The sequence below is a fragment of the Gobius niger genome (genome assembly GCF_951799975.1).
Source record: "Gobius niger genome assembly, chromosome: 18".
Lineage (NCBI taxonomy): Eukaryota > Metazoa > Chordata > Actinopteri > Gobiiformes > Gobiidae > Gobius > Gobius niger.
This window is the reverse complement of record NC_136869.1, coordinates 22583395-22604278: the sequence shown is the minus strand read 5'-3', so window position 1 is coordinate 22604278 and position 20884 is coordinate 22583395. Positions and strand designations below refer to the sequence as shown.

The 20884-nt window shown below is 42.7% G+C and overlaps 1 protein-coding gene across 2 annotated transcripts in view; it reads right to left on the bottom strand.

Moving 5' to 3' along the window:
* nrp1a (neuropilin 1a) overlaps window positions 1-20884 on the bottom strand; it is a 117638-nt gene that overhangs the window by 65954 nt on the left and 30800 nt on the right. For both annotated transcript variants that reach the window (XM_079575918.1, XM_079575919.1), the window contains exons 3-4: window positions 17501-17682; window positions 3197-3424 (exon numbers count right to left, since the gene is read on the bottom strand). In XM_079575918.1, coding sequence (XP_079432044.1) covers window positions 3197-3424; window positions 17501-17682 — 410 coding nt within the window. The remainder of the gene's footprint in view (window positions 1-3196; window positions 3425-17500; window positions 17683-20884) is intronic.

The following is a 20884-nucleotide window of genomic DNA, read 5'->3' as shown; positions in this document are numbered from 1 at the left end:
CACATGTCCACAAAATAGCTAGCTTGCACTCGATATCTAGCGCTTGTCTTGACGGATGACCCCCTAAGTCACACGAGTCAAACACAAGGTCTGCGGGCCAGATCCAGCCCGCGAGATGATTTAATCCGGCCCCTTGCAGAGTATGAATATCTGAGTATGTAAAAAAAAAGTCAGTCTCTAGCCAATTCTTTTGCGGAGTTATGAATTTTTAAAGAAATAACCAGAATGCCACTCCAGCCACTAGAGGGCAGCTTAAATTTGAGGGAACTGACATAATAAGAGGATATAAGCAGCATATTACAGCCATGTGGTAAATGGTCAGTCTGGCCCAGGGCGGCTCTGACTACAGTAGTATATACCCACTATATCGAAAAGTACTGCTAATACTAGGGCCAACAAAATGCTATGCGACATCAATAATGCTCCTTTTTCAAAATTTTAAAGCATCATTTCCTGTGATACTGTATAGACTCCAGGATTTAATAATACACTTGTCGTATATGGTGCAACATCTTGAACAAGTTAAGTCAATATGAAGCGATCCGTTTTTTGACAACTCCCTTAAGAGCCAATTCGTATCACTGACCCGGAGTAGACCCCAAAACGGCTTACAAATCCGCCAGCGACACAAAGGCACTGTGGGACGGGAGAGGGAGGGTGGCGGAGCGAGTACAGTCAGCCGCCCGCCTGGCATTGAGCGATGACCGAGCATTGTGCCAGTGACGAAAGACTCCTGGAGCTCTGCCAAGGCGAAGCGCTGACTAAAATCTCCTCTCCTTCTTACAATGGGGCCGCTGATCTGTCCCCCCCTCCCCCCCCTCTCCCTGCACGTCCTTTCAGACCTCGGATATCGCTTTACATGAGTGTTAGCAGAATGTCCGGGGAGAGAGAGAGAGAGAATGGAAAAAAAAAAAAGGTGTGTTGTAATTCTAAACATTGGATTAAGACACTTTGTCATAGAGCTGTCAGGCGTTCAGAGATTGGACAACCCTGGAGAGTAAATATAGCGTGAGTGCTGGTGATATTGCAGAGAAACTTTGCAACGATAGCACTGGAAGCGATAGGACATGATTTAATTCGGTGGCTTTGAAAGTAAGTCAACTTTTTTTTTTTTTTTACAGAAGTAGTTTCCTCGACGATTTATTTTCTTGCTGTACAAACTTGGTCCAGTTAAAGTGAACTCTGGTGCACTTTCGGGGACAGCTTGCTCATTTTGTGCCGCTCGCCTGACCCTGGGGTTTTAGCCGACGCTTACGGGCCAAGCTGAGGACAAATGGAAGCAAGTTAACGAAAAAATTACAATTTGATTTATATTGCTGGGTTGCAGGAGCCAGTTTTTGCTATTAACAGCAGTACACTTCCACAAGTCGTAGCTAAAAAGAAAATGTATGGATTAGAAAAGTTATCATTAATATCAGTCACTGGGTCCATGATCTCTCTGTACAAGACCATTCATTTCATTTCATTTTATTTATTCTTTTTTCAAGGTAATGCAACCTAAAATAAAGCAACAATCCAACAAAAAACAAACAAACAATACATTCCATGAAAAGAAGAACAGGAGTTGGATGAAGAAAAAAAATCTTATAAACTCCAACCCCATTCTTGAAGAAAAACTTACAAACTAGATGGCCTAACCGATGTAAAAAACAGCAACAACAAAAAAACAACAATTACATATACACATACATACACATACACATATACACACATATACATACATTTACACACATATACACACATATACACACAATACACACATATACATACATATACACACGCAAAAACCAGATGTAATCAACTTTCGATTTTAACTTTTTATTTTTTTATTTTTATCATTATTATTACTATTATTATTAATGATTGTTTGCTAAAACAACAGTGATGCAATGGTGACAACAGTGGCAATGGAAACAACGACAAGGCCACCAGACCACACAACGCACACCCACACACGCACACAGGCAGGCATGCACGGGCACACACAGCACACACACAGCACACACACAAAAGGAAGAAGAGGATGTATGAATGTATATGTGATGAGCCCTATGCTGTGTATTGCATTAAAAAACAAGGTTTGAGTGGGCATCTGTCAAAAGATGTTCACCCTCTCACAGCTGCCCAGCACCTGCTTGTCCTACATTTGTGATTGACTGTGATATGCCCTAAAATAGGTGGTGTGTTTAAAAAAGAGACAGGAGTTAGCTGAAGTCCAGAGGTGCTACGCCCCAGACATTCCCCCACTCCTGCTTACCCTATACTGAGGAGGATGTGTATGTTCGTGATGAGCCCTATGCTGTATGGTGTATGGACCAAAAAGCACTTGTCTTGCCGAATAACCCGAGTCAAATGCAAGGTCTGCGGGCCAGATCCAGCCCGCGAGATGATTTAATCCGGCCCCTTGCAGAGCATGAATTTCTGAGTATGTAAAAAAAAAAAAAGTCAGTCTCTAGCCCATTCTTGTGTGGAGTTGTGAATTTTTTAAAGAAATAACCAGAATGCTCACTCCAGCCACTAGGGGGCTAAAAAAGAAAATGTATGGATTAGAAAAATGATCATTAATATCAGTCACTGGGTCCATGATCTCTCCGTACAAGACCAAACATTTCCTCAAAGACAAAATCATTTTTCCTTTACATAATAGTATAGGCCTTTAGAATGCTAAACAACAGACTATACAAATGCAGCACATTTTTATCAGTAGCTAATACGAACATAAAAATCCACCCTAATTCACTTCACTGTCAGACACGGGCCTAAAACGGGCACTTATTTAATCCTCATGAACAATTACAATGTGTGTGGGGTATTGTGAGAGCTTGAAATGAGTTTGAGCAGCTTAAGTTCAACTTCCTCATGGCGACTCTCATGGCAGGAAAACTGTGAAAAACGGTTTGGTCATAGTTGCCACAGTGAAGCAATCACATGGTAACTTGGTTTGGTTTTGTGCCAGGTGCCCTTCCTCGGTGGGGAATGTTGGCAAAGAGGCTTGTCCAGACACGCGACTACAGTGTGAACCAGCAATCCTGTCCCTGCTAAGTCTTCCAACCAAGAGTTAAGACCTCCAAGAATCACATCAAAGCTATCTACAACGCACCATCGGTCACTAAGAACAGCGATCATAATATGGATACAATCTCGCAGACGGGACCACCAAGCGTGCGTCAGGATCAAACTATTCCAAATTCCTCACCTCCCGAAAAGCCGTCCCAGATCTCCAGCCGGTCGTAGCGACAGAACACGCCACTAGGGGGCGTGGGGTCTGGCTCCAGCTCGAAGCTCTCGAACTCCAGGATGATCTCGGACATCTTGGGGGCGAAGATCATGAAGGTGCAGTCCAGGTTGTTGGGGTACTTCTCGGGGTAACCGGGCGACTTGATCACCCCGCTGTTGGACGTGAAGTTCCGCGAACACTCGGGGCCTAGAAGAATGAGATAATGAGATAAGATCAGAGGGAGGTTATGGTAGGAATGAAGCAAGTGCTGTGTGGTGCATAGAGTCATATCCAGAGACATATCTAATGCGCATAATTAGTCATGCAGTGTTAGTTTTAACACCAACATTCAGTTCAGAGTGCACACTTTAATTATATTTGGGAACATTAATTGCCTTAGTATTTTAATGTGAGACACTGCAGGGGAATAGGAAAAAATAACTGCAAAACACCTACAATAAATGCATTTAGAGATATCCCTATGAAACTTTGCTGTACTGACATGTTTTTGGGGTTTGAACACATCGGGGGAAAATACTTTGTAAAGTAGTAAGTCTGGGATTGTTCCTTTTGTGGAGATGTGCCTTTTGAGAAAATTGGATTTAGGAGGTATTATTATTGGGCGATTCCAAGGTGAAAGCTGATGTGTTACGGAATATGTTATGAAAGGAGTTTTGCCTGTAGTGTCTCCTCTTAAGAGTTTGGCAAATATAAATTCCACTTACGAATCCCCAGACCTCAGGAGATTACCTCAGGGAGATGTTTCTTTGGTTCTAATAAGACCATACCAAGTACCATTTCAACATTCTTGTATCCTTCCAAGATGTGCTCGTCTAGCTTCTGTGACCTTTCTAACACGTTTACATGAGTTTTATGAGTCTAGCTTTGGTAAGGCAAACTCACTTTTACAGCATCGAGTCAATTTACAGAGCGTAAAAAGGAAGCAGGGGCTGGGCCTATTAAGACACTGTTTAAGAGATTTCCTTTGTACAAGAAGCGCCTACCTCCCACATGTTCTATTCACCCAAGTATGCACGCATCGGAGACCACCACCATGGCTCTTTCCTCACCACATCTGGGCTCTCTCTCCCCCCATTAATTCCATTTTAAATGCAAGCATCACACCCCCCCCAGCTCCTCATCTAACGCGATCTGTACGTCCTGGAACATCTGGGCCGCGTGAAAGCGCATTAACGGCGGGCGCAATCACGGGTAAACAGCTTGATTCGCGGCTGAAAAATCGTCATGTGCGCGGCGCTTGAGAGGTGCTCGAGTGAGATTGCGAGAGCTGAGGCGATGGGAGAAGATACATCGACGGGCGTGCGAGCGAACACTTAAGCTGGCGTTTTACGCGAGGGAGAGGTCCAAATATTTATTCACGGCTCCCGCGAGAGGTGCCTTTGAGCTGATGAGGAGCGCTAACACGTACAACGCAACGAGCCACTTCGGCGAGGCTTTCGAGGACGGTGTTATGGCGGGAGGATGAGTGACGTCTGATGGAATGGAAAACATTATCGGGCTGGAGAGGCAGGTAAAGCAACGCTGAGTGAGTGTCGTTGGTTGGGTATTGAAATTTCCGAAGAATGACAAAGACTGTTTTCCAAAGGTTGTTGCATTCACACAACAAACTGATAAGCCCCAATCAAAAATGAAATGACATTCAAGCTTTGGTTAACCTATGTTGGACAAAAGTTGAAGCTCCTGGAACTCATTTCTCCTGTTCACACATTACGACACTTTTATTGCGATGATTACGCCAACGAATCCTAGTGCGGCCTTCGGTTAAAGTTAAAGCTTTGTCGTCAATTCAAACACGTGAAAACATCCCAAGAAGTTCAATTGTGTTACTCTCAAATTGCTACAAATGGAACAAATTCTCTACAATATGTGACCACATTGTAAGGCAGGTGGAAGCACAGGGTGGGAGAGAGTTCGGCTTCCTGACAGCTTGGATGGAGGATGAAGCTGTTTTTTCCGTCAGCTGGACCTGGCCTGGAGAACGTCTCAATCTGACGAAAAAAGCACCTTTTATATCAGGGATGGGCGAAAAACCATATAGTCCCGCTTGAAAGTGCCAAAAGGTAGCTCGGAAAACCACATCATTTGGTCAAGGGAACATTTATATTTTGTGCTGGGCCGTTTCAAAAATATGTGATATATAAGACTATATTGTTCCTGTGGCTCCAACTTTGCTGACTTTGAAAAATGGACACCACAAATTGAGCTGTCACCATCTATAAAGCTGGTTCCTTTATTCTTGCCAACTCATCGCTCCCATATCTGCAAAATAGCGTACAAGACTCTAACCCATCACCTTATCAATAGTTGCCCCGTATTTATCAAAGAGGTTCATAAATTCAATTACGCGACACGCTCTTTGCACAATGCCATCAACCACAGTCTGGCCGGTTCAAAACAGCAATGAAAGAAAAGCCAAAGTTAGGTATGCCTATGGTCTTTTCAAACTCTCTGACAAAGAGCAGATAAAGTTGTAAGCGAGGCTGACTTCACGAGAAAAAATAGCCGACCACTGTCATTCACAGCAATTATTTGGTACCATTAGTGGCGGTAATTTGCTCGGGGTTTTCATGTGAGTCTGACAGCTGCCGTGATGGGCACAGATGGGGCCGATCCCAAAAGCCAAAATTGCGGGGAGTTATCGCTGCAAAGAGCCGGCGCGCTACAATCCACCATCACCGCTTCTTCCATCGCCGTAGCTTAAATAAATGTGGCAAACTGCTTTTTTTTTCCTTTTTTTTTTTTTACTGCAGCGGCACGGCGTCTTGCTGGGCCCCCTAATTCAAGACCATCAGGCCCTCCACTTGAGCCTGTCCACTAGCCGAGCGAATGAAGCCACCGGGGGGATATTCTCCCTCTCCCTTAAGCTTGAAAGCCACAGCGCGTTTCGGAGACTGAGGCGAGTTGACATTTAGTGCAGCGGCTAAGTGAGGTTTTTTTTCCCGAACGGCGGGCAACATTAATTTCACAGCTTCCCGTCGTGTTTACCTCCCCCTGAAATGGACATATTCTGGCAGGGGAGAGAAAAAGCTTCTTTTTTTTTTACCTCCATCAAGCCAGATGAGAGGATTGCAGTCCGCGTTTGAAACATGTCAGGCGAATTTGGGGTAAAAAAGCTTGTCGCTGAACCCCAGGCGCAAAAAGGGGTCGTAATGAACATCAGTGAGTAACTTTTTGACGAAATTGCGCTTCTGAGAGTTGTTGCGCGCAGCCTCTGCTTGTGTGGTCTTTCCATCAACCCAAAATATGCCCAAAAGGCGAAATCCGCCAACTATTTACCAACCTTCAAGACGTATTCCATCTTCCCTTCCTTTCAGTCCAGCTAATTTCATGTTGTTTTTCGCCCATTCCCAAAGTCTAGAACAGGGGCATCTTTATACCATTATACCATATTTACATAAATGTTTGCAGATTGTGTTCGACGTGTTTGAAGGAAAGAAAATTAAAACACAATGTGGCTCGTCGAGGAATGTAGGAAGTCTTTGGAACAAGGACTGGGAGGTACTGGCAGGAGATCCCTGGTCTAGAATGACTTTGGGAACGACGAACCATCTATTCCAATGACTATGAAATGTCTTCTCTCGTCAAATTACGTTCGGTTCTAACAAGTACAGGGTGGGGAGTGGAAACTTCCTTATTTGAGAAGGTGGTGGTGATATTAAGGAGGTTCACAGTGAGATGAGAAAGGCTATTGAAGGTGCCGTTGTCAGAAATGGCCATAACCAGACAATCCTTCTGAAACAAACATAATAAATTCACAAATATAATTACAATACTTGTCGGAAAACTGGCTATGTTTTCTATCTTTCCAAACCCGTGCAGCGTACTATACACAGCCTTTCCCCCCCTTCCTGAATTTGTGTCCCAAACAGCAGGCACTATCCACCCTTGTCAGACTAATTTAGGGGAAAAAGCTTGACGCCAAACCCCATGTGCCAGTAAGTCCTATAGCGTCTACCGAGGTGGCCCAAAAGTGCATTTCAGGTCAGTTTTCCTGCGGACGTTGGCGCAGACATTTCATCAGCCTCCCCTGGCACCTTATCTCCGGTCCGCAGTTGACCGGAACAGATTTGTGTTTTTAGCATTGGTGCCTTTCATAAGGAAACCTGTCAAATCCGAGCATTAGTGTGGCGCAGCATAAAGCCATTGTGCCTAGACCCGTGAAGTTTTTCTTTTTTCCCCCTTAACTTTAGCTGTCATCTCCTCCCGACTGCATTATAGAAGGTGACGGTTCAATTACTCTGCCAGAGAGAAGCTAAAGGAGTTGTAAAAATGGTAAGAAAAGCCCAAAAATGTATTAAACTCGCAGGACTTTGGCAAAAATGACAGTGTTTATCAATTGTTTAGATGTTTTGAGTGTCTGCCTCGTGATCAATGCTTTGAATCGAGAGATCCCTTTGAAGAAACCACAGCTTTAGACGCTTATCTGACTGTGAGACAACGCTTCCGAGACTTAAAAAAATCGATGTTTTACTGGGGCTTTCAAGAAAAAAGTACACGGCTCAGTCGCGCTCGTTCAGGCATGAACAGTGCGAAAAGTAGTCTATTTCCTTAAACCTTTTTGTGTGATGCGTGAAATAAGGTTGAAAGATACAATAAACGCTGTAGTATTTGGTTGGAGCTTCGTTTACAGCACAAAGATCCAGTGTCGCATTCATTTCCACCAAGATCCTGCATTGATGATAGGAGAGTGTGACCACTGCGCAAAGCCTTCTCCAGCACATCCCTAAGATTCTCAATGAGCTTAAGATCAGGACTCTGTGGCGGCCAATCTATGTGTGAAAATTATATCTCATTGATCCAAATTCACTTAAACATATTCAAAAGTTTGTGGCTCTCACTCCAGCAGTTCTTCCTCGTAGTTGCAGACATGTATAACCAAAAAAATACCTTCCAGGATGAACCACTCTCACCAAATCCCACACATTTTTCACGGTGATAAAATTAATAGCTTGACCACGGTTGCACCCGACGCTCTCCGGCGAACACTGCTTTTAAACAACGAGCTGGATTTACGGCGGGATGGCGGCCCGGGGAGGGAAAAATAACTGGAGAGAGAGAGAAAGAGGCAACCTTGCGCTCATAGCATTTTCTCTGCGACCTCGCGACCATGCGGCGTGGACGACCGGCGGTAATGGATTCTTTTGTACGTGGGCCTTAGGATGCACTGACGGTAAACAAACGTCAGGGGTGACTCATGCTGTTAGCCGCCACAGTTTGTTTAAAACAGGGCAAGTCAGTGCGTTTCTGTCTTTTGTTAAGCATTTGGGGAGTTGTTATGTATCCTAAAGGTCACGTATGATGTTGGACTGAAGTTCTTTCTGGGATTTTCCCGTTTTTAAGCTATAAACGGAGAGAGAACAAGTTAAAGGACTTGTTCTAGTCGCGGAATAAAGTAATTTGTGCATCCAGCAGCCTTTTTATCAACTATTTATTGTGTACAAAAGTCGTGTGCATAAAAGAAGTTAGGAATGAGTTTGGGGCATAACAAACGATGCTCGATCTTCTGTTGTTGGTAAAAAAAAAAATCAGGCGTAATAGTAATAGTAAGGTAAGTAGGTAAAATAGTTTGTAACTTGCCTAGAAGACATTCCTAGCATCCTGTTTCTTCACGAGGATGACTTTACAAGCAAGTTTTACTACTTTCACAGTGGTAATGTTTACAACAGCTAGTTTGTAGCAGGCTATTTGTTTTTTAGCACCTCATTTTTACCACAAATGTCTGTGCATACAGTATACACCGAGGGGGCTAAAATTGATTTTCCACACTATTTTCAAACTTGTTAAGATCTTTTTGGGGTCCAGATTGCTGTAACTTTAAGTCAGGCATTCATTTCTTTAATATCTTAAACTGTAGTGCTAATAAACTGTACTTGTTTTGAGGTTTTGTCCCATTCTGCTCAAAGTATGTGTTGATTTACTGGCTCACCAAAACAAGACATAATTTGAATTTGCATTTATTTTCCAGTAGTAACGACTCTATTCAAAGATAATAACATATCAAAATGCTGCACTAAAAAATCTTGGTATCCTGAAAACAAAACATTGGCCTACATTGAAACTTGGCTCTATTCATGGCATTTCCCCTCAAAATCTGAGCAGTTTTGCCAATGTTTTCCCAAATGGAAATTATGGAAATATATAGCGATACATTCATCTTACAGCCTATTTACGTCACTATTTATTTTATTTTTTTCCAGCCCTATTCACCTCCAGTGTCTCGCCTTAAACAGATCTAAACTGATAGCTTGCACTCATTGACTCCCCTTCAGCCTTTGCCGAAAGCGCTCAGTGGACTTAATCATTAGAACAACACTGTGCCAAAGAACAGGCGTGAAAAGTGACAACCTTTTGCTATTTGCGCTTATTTTTCCATCCATTTATCCCCGTCGCTGTGCTGAAGCATTAGCGCTGGGAGCCGAGCGGGTCGACAAACGTGTTGCCTTTGGCCCGCTGAGTAAATCACCAATGTTTATGTTCCATGTCGTTCTCTGGCTGATCATTAGCCCACTTGTGCAAACCTAGCAAAGGCGCACTTTACATTAGCGGCCATTACGACCGTCAACCTTCTTCTCCGAACATAGGGGTCAATCGGCGGTGGAAAATTAACTCTTTCAGACATTAACGTGTAGGGGCAGATGGAGAGGGGGGTTGACCAAACAGCTGACGGGCACTTTAGCTCATTGCTAGTGACGTAGCAGTTAGCGTTGCTAGCATTTATGTCGTCCAACCCAACACCTAACCTAAGTTTATTCATACCTGTTGGCACAAATATAGACCCTAAAAGTGCAGGGTTCACCCAGCAAGTGACAACATTTCAGTATTTGTACAATTCAACAAGTGTTTAGGGCAGTACTATGCTCATGCAAGCCGTCAGTCATTAGTTTGTCTATGGTTTAAAGACGAAACAGGGCGTTCAATGAAGCGTTCCCCTCCTATAGACAGTTTTGAATGTCCTCTAAGTGATCATCCAAAAGAAACTGTCCAGTGCGTAACTATAAAATATGGATTATTCGCTAGAGATATGCTGGACTCTCCAAAGGATTTCCTCGGAAACCGCAGAGATGATAGCAATATTTCTAGTATTTGTTTTCTATCATTTTGATTCACATGTATGGCCTCTTTTGTGTTAGTCCTTGCGTAATACCCATTATACGGTTTAACCCCAGTTAGGCCATGTTTGATCTGGTGGTGGCCAAATATTTCCTTAATGGGTTTGTTTGAGAACTATTTGTGAAAAATGTTTGTGAGCTCTCAGTTGTTTCTTGGAAAACATTGATTAAAATTGCGCAACAATTTTTACTGCTGTGTCGAATTCTTACTCAAAAGTCGTCTGTTTCAGTCTGGGGGTATTAAAATGTCCTCTCATTCCTCTACTAGAAAGAACACTTGCAAATCATGCAAAGAAATTAAATCTTTGCGCTTGTGTCGTTAGAAATACAGCATTTGTGCATCAAAATGTCATTAAAAGAGTTCAGTTTGAATGGCTGCTGCCTGTATAAACTTTGTTCCTAAATGACCTATGGGTGAGAAGAAGCCTCTTTGAAGACAGGTGAAACGTCCTCCGTTCAAACAACCGAGCCCAGTGGACGAAAACTTTTCGAAGAAACCAAGACAGATTTTAACTTGCTCACTGAATTAACCAATTAGTCAGCACTTGTACCATTTAAATCCATCCAATTGACCGAGGCACCGCTCCAACCTCCAGAAACTGAACCCTCTCCTCACTATTGTTGATATTTCTCCATCTTTTGCACCCTAGGTTTAAGAGTATCGCATTTTTGATTCGGAGCCAGAGTAATGATGTTTTTCCATCTTGGTGACTCTTCCTCTTGTCACTTTTAGAGTTTGCTTTATCTACTTTAGTACAATCGTCAGCTAATAAATGACAAATCGTGACAACCACATGTGTAAACACAGTGGAATTGTCTTGTTTCCAAAACCCAGATTGAAATACAGGGTCCTTAAAGGGCCGTATGATGACACACAGCGCTAATGGCTGGGCGGGGGTCTCTCCTTAAAAGAGATTTGTTGTCTAAGGTTTCCATGAAGGCACTTTGTGATGACAGCGCGGCTCTGTGCCAGATGTGACCTCTGGCATCGGGGCGTGCCGTCACCGTGCCGCTACCTACACCCCCCTTCCCCTCCGATGCGGGCCCCCATACCTCTAACGCCGAGCTAACAGGCTGCGGCAGGGCTGTTTTTACAGGTGTGTGTCAGGGACCGAGAGGGCCCGCATCACAACAACACTGGAGCGTGGAGAACGAGGACGCAAATATTCCAAGGCACTGAGTCATTCTGGGAGGGAGAGGCACAGAGACCATTAAGTCAATTTATACAAAAGATCTGACTTTCTACTTGCGCTTTTATTCTGATGTGCATTGTCGATTCGAATGAAAAGCACTTTGGTCACCTTGAGTGGCTCTGTAAAAAAAAAAGTTGTGGCCTGACAAACACCTAAAATACAAGAAGTGAGGAATATTTTGTTTAGATTTTCCAGGAGAAGGACCCCCATCCCCCTATATTTACAACTAATTGCAGTTCGGTTTCAAAGATTTCACAATAACTATGCTAATTTATCGTCATACTATGTAGCTAATGTCAACAAAAAATGGCGCTATCTCCTCCTGCTTCCCTACTCCCTCCTTCTTCCTCATCTTCTTCTTCTTCTTCTTCTTCTTCAACGGGCCCGCAGCCAGCCTTGATGTGGCTCTGAGCAAAGCTACTAAAGGAAAACATGTGCTGCGTGTGTTCGCTTAAGTGGCGAGATATGAAACACTCTGAGATCGGAGGGGAAGATATCATTTTGATTGTTTGGTTGGTACAAAGACGGGCAGAAAATAAAACAAGGCCACAACAAGCTGAATAGAGATTATTTGGCAAGAAAAAACACCAAAAGTTAGGTTGAAATTGTAACTAATGCGTAATGAAGACTGAAAAAGGAACAGGAACGAGCAACCAAATGAAGTAGAAGTAATATAATGAAAATCCAAGAAAAAAAGTTACTGATGAACCGCTTCTACCTGTCTATGGTCAAGTACCGCTGTATTCATTACTACGCAATGCAAGCCACCATCTTGAAACGCTTATTTTATTATGTGCCAATCAATGCGCGCTCTCCCATTAACCATTATGCAATAACACACAGCAATAAAACCTATAACCCTAGGCTGGCGTGTTGCTAATGCACTTATACGCCGTGTTTGCCTTTAGCCGTAATGTTGATATACGCAATCCCGTTAGCTAATCTTCCCCTCAGCTTCTATATCCCTCCCTTCCCTGCCATCACTCTCCTGCCTCCCGCCAGACTCCGACCATTCGAGCAAGGCTGCCAATTTGCGGGCTATAAAATAAATAGACCATGCTAATTAAGATGCTCGGATGGGATGGAGTACTGGGGGTAGAGTAGAGAGTTAAGAGGAAGCAGGCGGTTGCACAGGCAGGCCACAGCCGAAGCCGCCAAAAAACAACCTGTTCTCTTCCAAATTGACACTTTGCTAGCTTCTTGTCGGGGCCGTGCGTGTATTTATATGGCTCAAGTGGCTAAACCCAACACGCGCCACGGTTAGCGGCGGATCTCTAAAGGGAGGGAGTGTTTACAAGTGTTTATTTTGCGGGCTGCATTCATCAACCGCGCGACCTTAGCTTGAAAGTCGGTAGCGGTCCCGAAAGGTTAGCCCGCGAGGCCCGGCGATGGCGGTGATAAACAACTCCCGTTCTTTGCGTTCATCGGCATGCATGGGAGCGTGAGAGTGCTATATGTTATCTTAGCATCTGCGTATCATCATTAGCGCTACACGTGTTAGCCCGCGTTCTGTTTTCCTTAAGACTCTGCTTGTTGATAAGCCGGGCTAATCAGCTAGCGCACCCGTATCTCGCCGCTTATGCGTTCCGCTCCCCTTGCGCCCCGGCAAACAGGGACGCTAATTGATCTCAGAGTCCTGTTGTTGACGACGGCTCGTGCAGCGCTAGTCAAAACACGAAGTCAATACCGAGCATAACAAGGCCGGGTTGGATGGATTTATTATGGGAGAAGGAATGAAAACAGCGAGATTGACGATGGGTGTTTCTCACCGAATTCCTTTCTCCAGCATTGACGGTTCAAACTTTCAAGGTTTTGAGGAAAAACTGCCATTGAACACTTAAGTTTGCAACATTATGGTAAGCGTGTACATGAGAGAGCCCATTTATTGCAAGTTCCCAATTGTTTTAAGTTTAACCTCTTAACTCCCGCCTGAACCGAGAGCATTTTCTCCAGTTTACCCAAATCCTGTAGGCCAGTGTAACACCTCATTTGAAAGCTAAGACTACAAAACTCATCTAAATGGATCTTTTTCCTCACATCATCACATTTTTTTCCATCTTTTTTTGGGGGGGTTTCAACCAATTTTTGTGACTTTTTTTGGTCATTTTTTGGTCACATTTTTGTCACATTTTTTGTCATTTTTTGTCACATTCTTTGTCACATTTTTTGTCACATTTTTTGTCATTTTTTGTCATTTTTTGTCACATTTTTTGTCACATTTTTTTGTCATTTTTTGTCATTTTTTTTGTCATTTTTTGTCATTTTTTGTCATTTTTTTGGTCATTTTTTTGTCATTTTTTCGTCACTTTTTTTGTCCTTTTTTCGTCACTTTTTTGTCATTATTTTTTGGGTCATTTTTTGTCATTTTTGGTCATTTTTTTGTCAAAGTTTTCTCACTTTTTTGTCACATCTTCATCATTGCTTTTTTTTTTCAGTTCTGTTGCTATTTTCACAACTTTTTTCCAGAAGCTTTTGGATTTGGGGTAAAGCCAAACTGGAGAAAATGTGCTCGGTTCAGGTGGGAGTTAACGGGTTAAAGTGTCATGCATAGTTGTGGCTCATGAATATTTTCTGGGCACATCATTACTGATTGACGTTTTAAATGTTCAACTAATCCAAGGAAAAGGCAGTAAGAAGTGAGAGACTTGGCTGGTCAGAATTTTGAAGTCACCAGGAGCAGGTAGCAGTGTGAATGACATGATGAAACAGTGATTATGACCTTTCACTGCCAGCTAAGGGCAAGACAACATTTCAATGGTGCCGTGATGAAGGCAAAGGACTGTTCAGGACCGGTCTGATGAGGACTTATGGACTTTAAAAATGTGGAGAACAGTTTTGCTTCTACTCTCTATTTCCTGGATTCTGTTGTGTAATAGATTAGAGAATTTAGATAACAAGATTGCTCAGAGCAGTGTAAATAAAGTGATAGCATGATCTTTGATTATAAAACAGCAAGGTCAAATGAGAAGATTTTGCATCATATGTCTACTTTAATCAATCCAGAACACTCAATACTTGTATAATACTAAGAATGTGGGAGTATATCTGTTGCCGTGCAGTTTTCACATATCAATAATGCATTGGCCTATAACTCAATAGTCGAGCAAGACGAGGGAAAATATTCCATTTGTGAGACACTACATTAGTTCTTGCAACATTTTGGGCAGAAGTGCTAAGTGTGTAGTTAGAAGTGTAGAGCAAGTTCAGCAGTTTCCCCCTCTATCAACGCTGGACCTCTTACACGGCTCATTTAGAAACCCGCCTAATAGATGCGCCGAGGAAATACCGAGCTAATCACGAAAACGGAGCGCATTCACTGAACTAGTGCTATCAGAGGGAATGAGCTGCTTTGGCGTAAACGCTCGGGATGTGTCGTGGGTGGAGCGCCGCTTTGATCTCCTTAATAGATCCTCCACCAGCTGGCAACGGCCGACCCACCTCCTCCAGAACGGTCTATGATGCATCGCTCCGGTTCACCCCAGGTCACATTAAAAAGGGAAAGGCTAATGTATGTTAACACAAAAGCTATTTTTCTGTTTAGTCCAGGTCATGTGAAAGACACAAGCTTATTATTTTACTTTATTTAGAGATACGCTAAGTGTACTCCATGCTATGATTAGCTGAACAGTGAGGATACGTAGGAGTTAAGACACTAAAAAAATGTGTAGTTTTGGATTTCATTAAGCCAAAAGCAACCAAAAGATATGCTAACCAAGTGTAGCTACCACATGCTAACCTTTACTTCATCTATAAGTAGGCTGTTTGATATCACACCTAAATTTGGAAAAAAAAGAAGAAGCAAGAAATGATGGGGTTCACAAGAAGAAGAAACACATTCTAAATGTTTGTTTTGGTAGCATTAATAATGATTCTGCTAACACTTTGAAGCAATGCTACAAAGTATATGCTAGCACTGACTTTCAGACTATTCAGCAACTTTGCCATAACTTTTCACCTATTTGATTATCGCTAAGGTGCTAATTTTCTCATATTTTTTTCACACCGAGCTAATCCTAAAAACGAAGCGAGCTGAATTCAGAGCGGGAATGAGCTACTTTAGCGTAAATGCTCAGATGTTTGGTGGGCGGAGTGCGACTTTGATCTCCTAAATTGACCCCTCCACCAGCTGGCGGCGGCCGATCCACCTCATCCAGATTGGCCTGTACTGCGCACCATCACTCGGGTTCACTCGGGGCCAGATTAAAGAGGAAGGAGAGGGACCTCGCGGGGCCATTCGTCATGTCTCTTAAGGTCGGCGAGGGGCCGTCCAGAAGACCGGAGCTGCTGAGGTAATTAATGAAAGTGGGGTCTGCAGCACCTGTCTGCTCTCAGGCTGATGTCTCGATATGTGATGGGATGTCCTCCACCACCTCATTCCAGCACCTCATTCCAGACCAAACAAAAGGAAAGAGGCGGGCCAACAGGAAGCTATAGATAACATCCTCAAAGGGCAAAGATGCAGTTTGTGAAAGTGGCATATTTCAGTTTTAAATTATGGAGGGAATTTTGGTTTAGTTTCGACGAGACCAGTGTTTCTCAAAACTATTTTCAGTGGTTTCCCAGAAAACATTTCTCAAAATGCAGGTGAAAATGTGAAGGGAAACTACTGGAATTTGTTAAAAAGACAGTCATTGAGTTGTTTTTAAATCATAATTTCAGCTTAAAGGGCTTACACAATAGTTATCCGATAATGATTTGTGGGGAAAATACAGTATTTTGCATCATTTACAACCAACTACATTTTTATTCGGGTTGTCGCTTTCCATCTAAGGGTAATGGCGGGTCCCAAAGTCAAACCAGTTGAGAGCAACTGAACTAGAAAATGAGAAATATTCACATTGTTGTGTTATTTTGAATAAAAATGCAAAATAATACCAAAATAATACACTATGCTAAGATAGGCAGCAGTCCCAGCAACCCGGCCCCGTATGGCTGGACACTAACCTTAGGAAACAATGTCATGAATGCGAATGCTATGTCTCTACAAAGTTTTAAGTTAAATGTTTCATACAGATACAGTTTGGCTAACCCATGATGTAGCAATGATTAGCTACATAGCACTAAAAAACATCGCATTTTCAAGTTAAAACTCTCTCGATCGCTGATACTGGCTCTTATAGCTAATGTAAACAAATGTCAGACAGTCTTGGAAAAACTATTATGCCTTGATGCTAAAAAAAGTGTTATCTTATTTATCAGTTTCCTACCAAGCTGTCAGCTGAAGCCAGAATTTGTCTCAGATTTGTAATACATAATAAAAATCCACTATCGTTAACAGTAGGCAAACACACACACACTCAACACGATTAAATCAAAGCTACAAAATGGCTTCTCTGTTTAGCGTTAGAATTCCACACTACATCAATTCCACTACGATTCTGGAGCATATGGGAGAATGATACGTGGGCTTTGAACGCCGCATATTGCTTGCCATATTGCGATTGCATAATTTGATGCTCCGGTGCTTTGAATAAGCCACAAACAAAGCATGAAATTAGATGCTCCTTCTAGACCCATTATCACAAATACCTCCGCACTTCTTTTGTTTTTTTTTATTTATACTGCAGCATATTGTTCACTGTATGGGGTAGCGCCAACTTGGAATGGAAAGTGCTTTCAAACGCTCACCCTGTGGTTTCGCTAATGTGTTTATATTTGAGAATGGAAGAGCAAGGGAAAAAAGTAACTGCTTTAGCTTGGAATAAGTTAGGTGCATGTTGTACAATTTTGATGTCACAATCTGAGATGGAGCTGAAGGGTTTCTAGAACTCGGGATTGCGTTGTCAGACTGCATTGAGTTTACAGTTGGGTGTGATGTTAAACCGATGGAGGTTTTAAAATGTAAAGCTGCTGTTACTGAAATAACACAAAGCTGAGTGACAGGATTTTCTTCAACCATCAAACTACCAAGCCCGAATAATTAATATTACACACATTTCTTTAAGACTGTAAACACTCACCCGTCTTGAAGACCTCGTATCGTATGGAGAAACCGGCTCCATGCGTTTCGTAGTCCGACACAAACTTGATGAAGAGCTGGTTTCCTGACGACACCACGGGCGACGGCGCGATTTTTCCACAATACTTGCCCACCAGCTGACCGCTCTCATCCACGCCGTCTCGGACTTCCACGTAATCATACCTGGAACGCAAGAACACAAGACGAGATCACTTAGACATGCTTGGTGACTGTGTCGAAGTTTGTACTTGAGAACTTGCCAAGATGTTTTCAAAGTATGTGAGAGCATTTTTACTTTGATATGGAACATTGCATCGCTATGAATGGGTCAAAAGTCTGAAACACATGGAAAGCTAGGCAGAATGAAGGAAATCCAGGGCAGTAGCATATTGGGCATTTAAGCAAGAAGATCAGTGAGAATTGTCACAAAAGTATGACAACACTTGATGTTTTACGCTTTTGGGTAAATTTTAAAATCACGAAGTTTAAAAAAGAAAAGGTAACTTGTTTATCTTGATAAATCCTTTCCATAGTCCCTCTGGGGGTAAAACAAGTGTTAATGGGATAATTGGGGGGCCTTTCATCTCCCCTTGGTGTCTCTGGCCAGAAAACCACAAATGCAACTTTGCTACCAACGGGTTAGAGTCACCAATACACACTAATAGAATCACGGAGAACAAGCTAACAGGCTAACGGGCAAAGCTACCTCCGGGCTAGCGCCACTTAAACAGTATTTACAGCCAAGTTTGATTGAAAAAAAAAAAGATCTCCATTGTGTAATTGGATGTACAATATCCCTCTCTCCCTTTGTCTTTTCTGTCAACGTGGTATTTGCGCTCAAGGATTATTTATGAGTAAAAAATGCAATATGCTATAACACCTGCAGTGGTGCTTAGGGCCTCTAGGGGCATGAGTTAGTTAGTACTGCTTTAAGTTACTAAAAGAAGCTGTACACTAGAATGGTGCTATGTACAGAAATATCAGTCAAGGAAATACAGCTGGTTCGATTGATGAAATGATATATCTACCTGAATGTTTTATATCGCTATGGTTTTGCTTGATGAGGTTAGAATTTCGAGATTACTTTGTAACTGTTGAAATTAACAAATTCATTCACTCCTTTTATTTGAGCAGCTGAGTTTCACAATGGTCATCAGGAATTTCAAACACCATGCGCAGTCATGTGTCACAGCCCACCATGTGCACCTTGTAGGGCTAACCCAGCCTTGAAGAAGCCACATGGTTTTTGGCGAAACATCAGATAGAATGTCTCTTATTTCTGCCGAGCTAGCCTCACGATAGAACTCCAACCACACAACACATTTTTATTACAAAAATGTAGTGATTGTGCAAAGTCCAAAAGTCACTAGACCACCATCCTTTTATTTATCCAAAGCCACAACAATTCTTACATAGCTCAGTTGAACATTCTCAAGCTCAGAGAAAGCAATAAAAGAAAAACATTACCATTGTAAATCATTTTTTGCTGCATCTGAATCGCGCGGTGCTCATCGTGGGTGGACTCCGACGCGGTTGTTTGGGAGCAGAGTGCAACCGAACATATTGTGCGGCTAATGCGGCGAAATAAAGCACGGTTCTAATGAGGTCTCAGGTTAAAACTCGATGAACAGGTGGGCTGAGCTTTACTTTCATTAAAAAATATCGACCTGCCTCTCACTCTGTAACAATATCTTCCATATTCCCCGCAGCCGCGTTACGCAACGTTTTTTCCCACCTCCCTAATCTCACAGAGGTGCCGCTCACCTCTTGTAGTTGCAACCTCGCTAACGGTGAATGTGATTTCGTCGGGGCCTTAGGATGGTGCTTGGGTGGCGCGTAGGACGAGCAGGTGCTAATGCTTTTAAATACTGTAGACTCGCACTCGAGCAGAATTGGAATTTCAGACCCACGGCTATTGAGGCGAGGTGTAATTGAATCATTTGAGCATGGAATGAGGGAAAACAGTTTTAGGGAGTCCCGTGCGGAGAATGGGAGCCAATGGGCGCAATCTGGCATGCGAAATTTAAGCCGCTGGAGAAGGAATGAGCGTGACCGTGCGTCGAGGGTGGTCTAAATAGCCTGGAGGTATCGTGTGTGCGTGGCGGTGTTAAGAGTCGGGTTTAAATGAGCTTGAGTTGAGCCTTTTTTTTCTCCAGCTACCGCTACTTAATTGCCTAAAACACCAGCTCATGCCAGGTTTATAAGTTCCAAAAGCCACTAATCCAATCCTTCCTCACCCAGACTCTGACAACCCTCCGAATGAAAGCTCAAGGTGTATTGGAATAGAAAAATACCAAGGTTAGTTTAAGAAGTAAGTCTTCTTCTAACTTTTGATTATTGGAGAGTGCGAGCTTTGAAAGAATGCCTCTTTGAAGCAAGGAACAGTTTCGTGTCATCAGTCGTGGCAGCTCTCTTGCGACTGTCGAAGGGGGCCATGTGAGTGAACTGTTTGGACCAAGGACAGCTTGTGCTTGGTTAGAATTGCAAAGTCAGTGACATGGCTGAAGTCTAATCAATAGCATCACAACAACTTTGGAACAAGTTGATTTTTCTCAGAGGTTACATTTACCCTGATACAAGCGTTTTGAAGGAAATGTAAACCTACAATTTACTTTTAACTTCTAAATGACTGAGAATTTGCACGAATTCAAACTCTTACTTGAATGAAAGTTGAATAAATCTGTAGCGGCAAAAGCTTCATGTTGACATTAAATTCTGGGTTTTCCTTTCTTTTATCTTCATGCTTTGTTGATCGTAATTTCACATTTTTACTCTTTTTCCATCGGAATACCTCGCTACTGCGCTCAAACTGTTCGAACCAAATACTTTTACTCTTACTGGAGTATTTACTTGGCTACATATTGTTTATTTACCTCTGAAATCTACACAACTGACAGATATATGACTTGTGACTATATTGAAGTCATCAGAAAACCAACCCAAAACATATTTTTAAATTCTAGTATTGCAATTACCGTGTCTGCTCCATACATTTCTATACTATGAAAAGTCTGTGGGCACATTCATTCCTGAGAAATGATTTTCCATCCGCAGCCGCCTATTTTCATACTTTAGCCTGATTCCCCAAATTGCTGTAAAAACACCGGGCCCCCTCGGTGATCTTATACTCACTAATGCGTCGGATTTGACAGCAAAACCCGTGAATAACGACCACTCGGCTTGTCCTCAAACCCTCAGGTGTGGCCGGACATGTAACCGCAAGCACATTTTTCAACTGTCATGTTTTCCCCCCGGCTGCCGTAAGTCCTCGGAAGCATATTTCGCCGGGCAGAAATGGGCTAACGGGAGGTGAAAGAGTAGGGGGTGGCCTGTCACTTGGCCGTTACGTGAAATGTTATGGCGAGAGTGCTGAGCGAGAGTGATC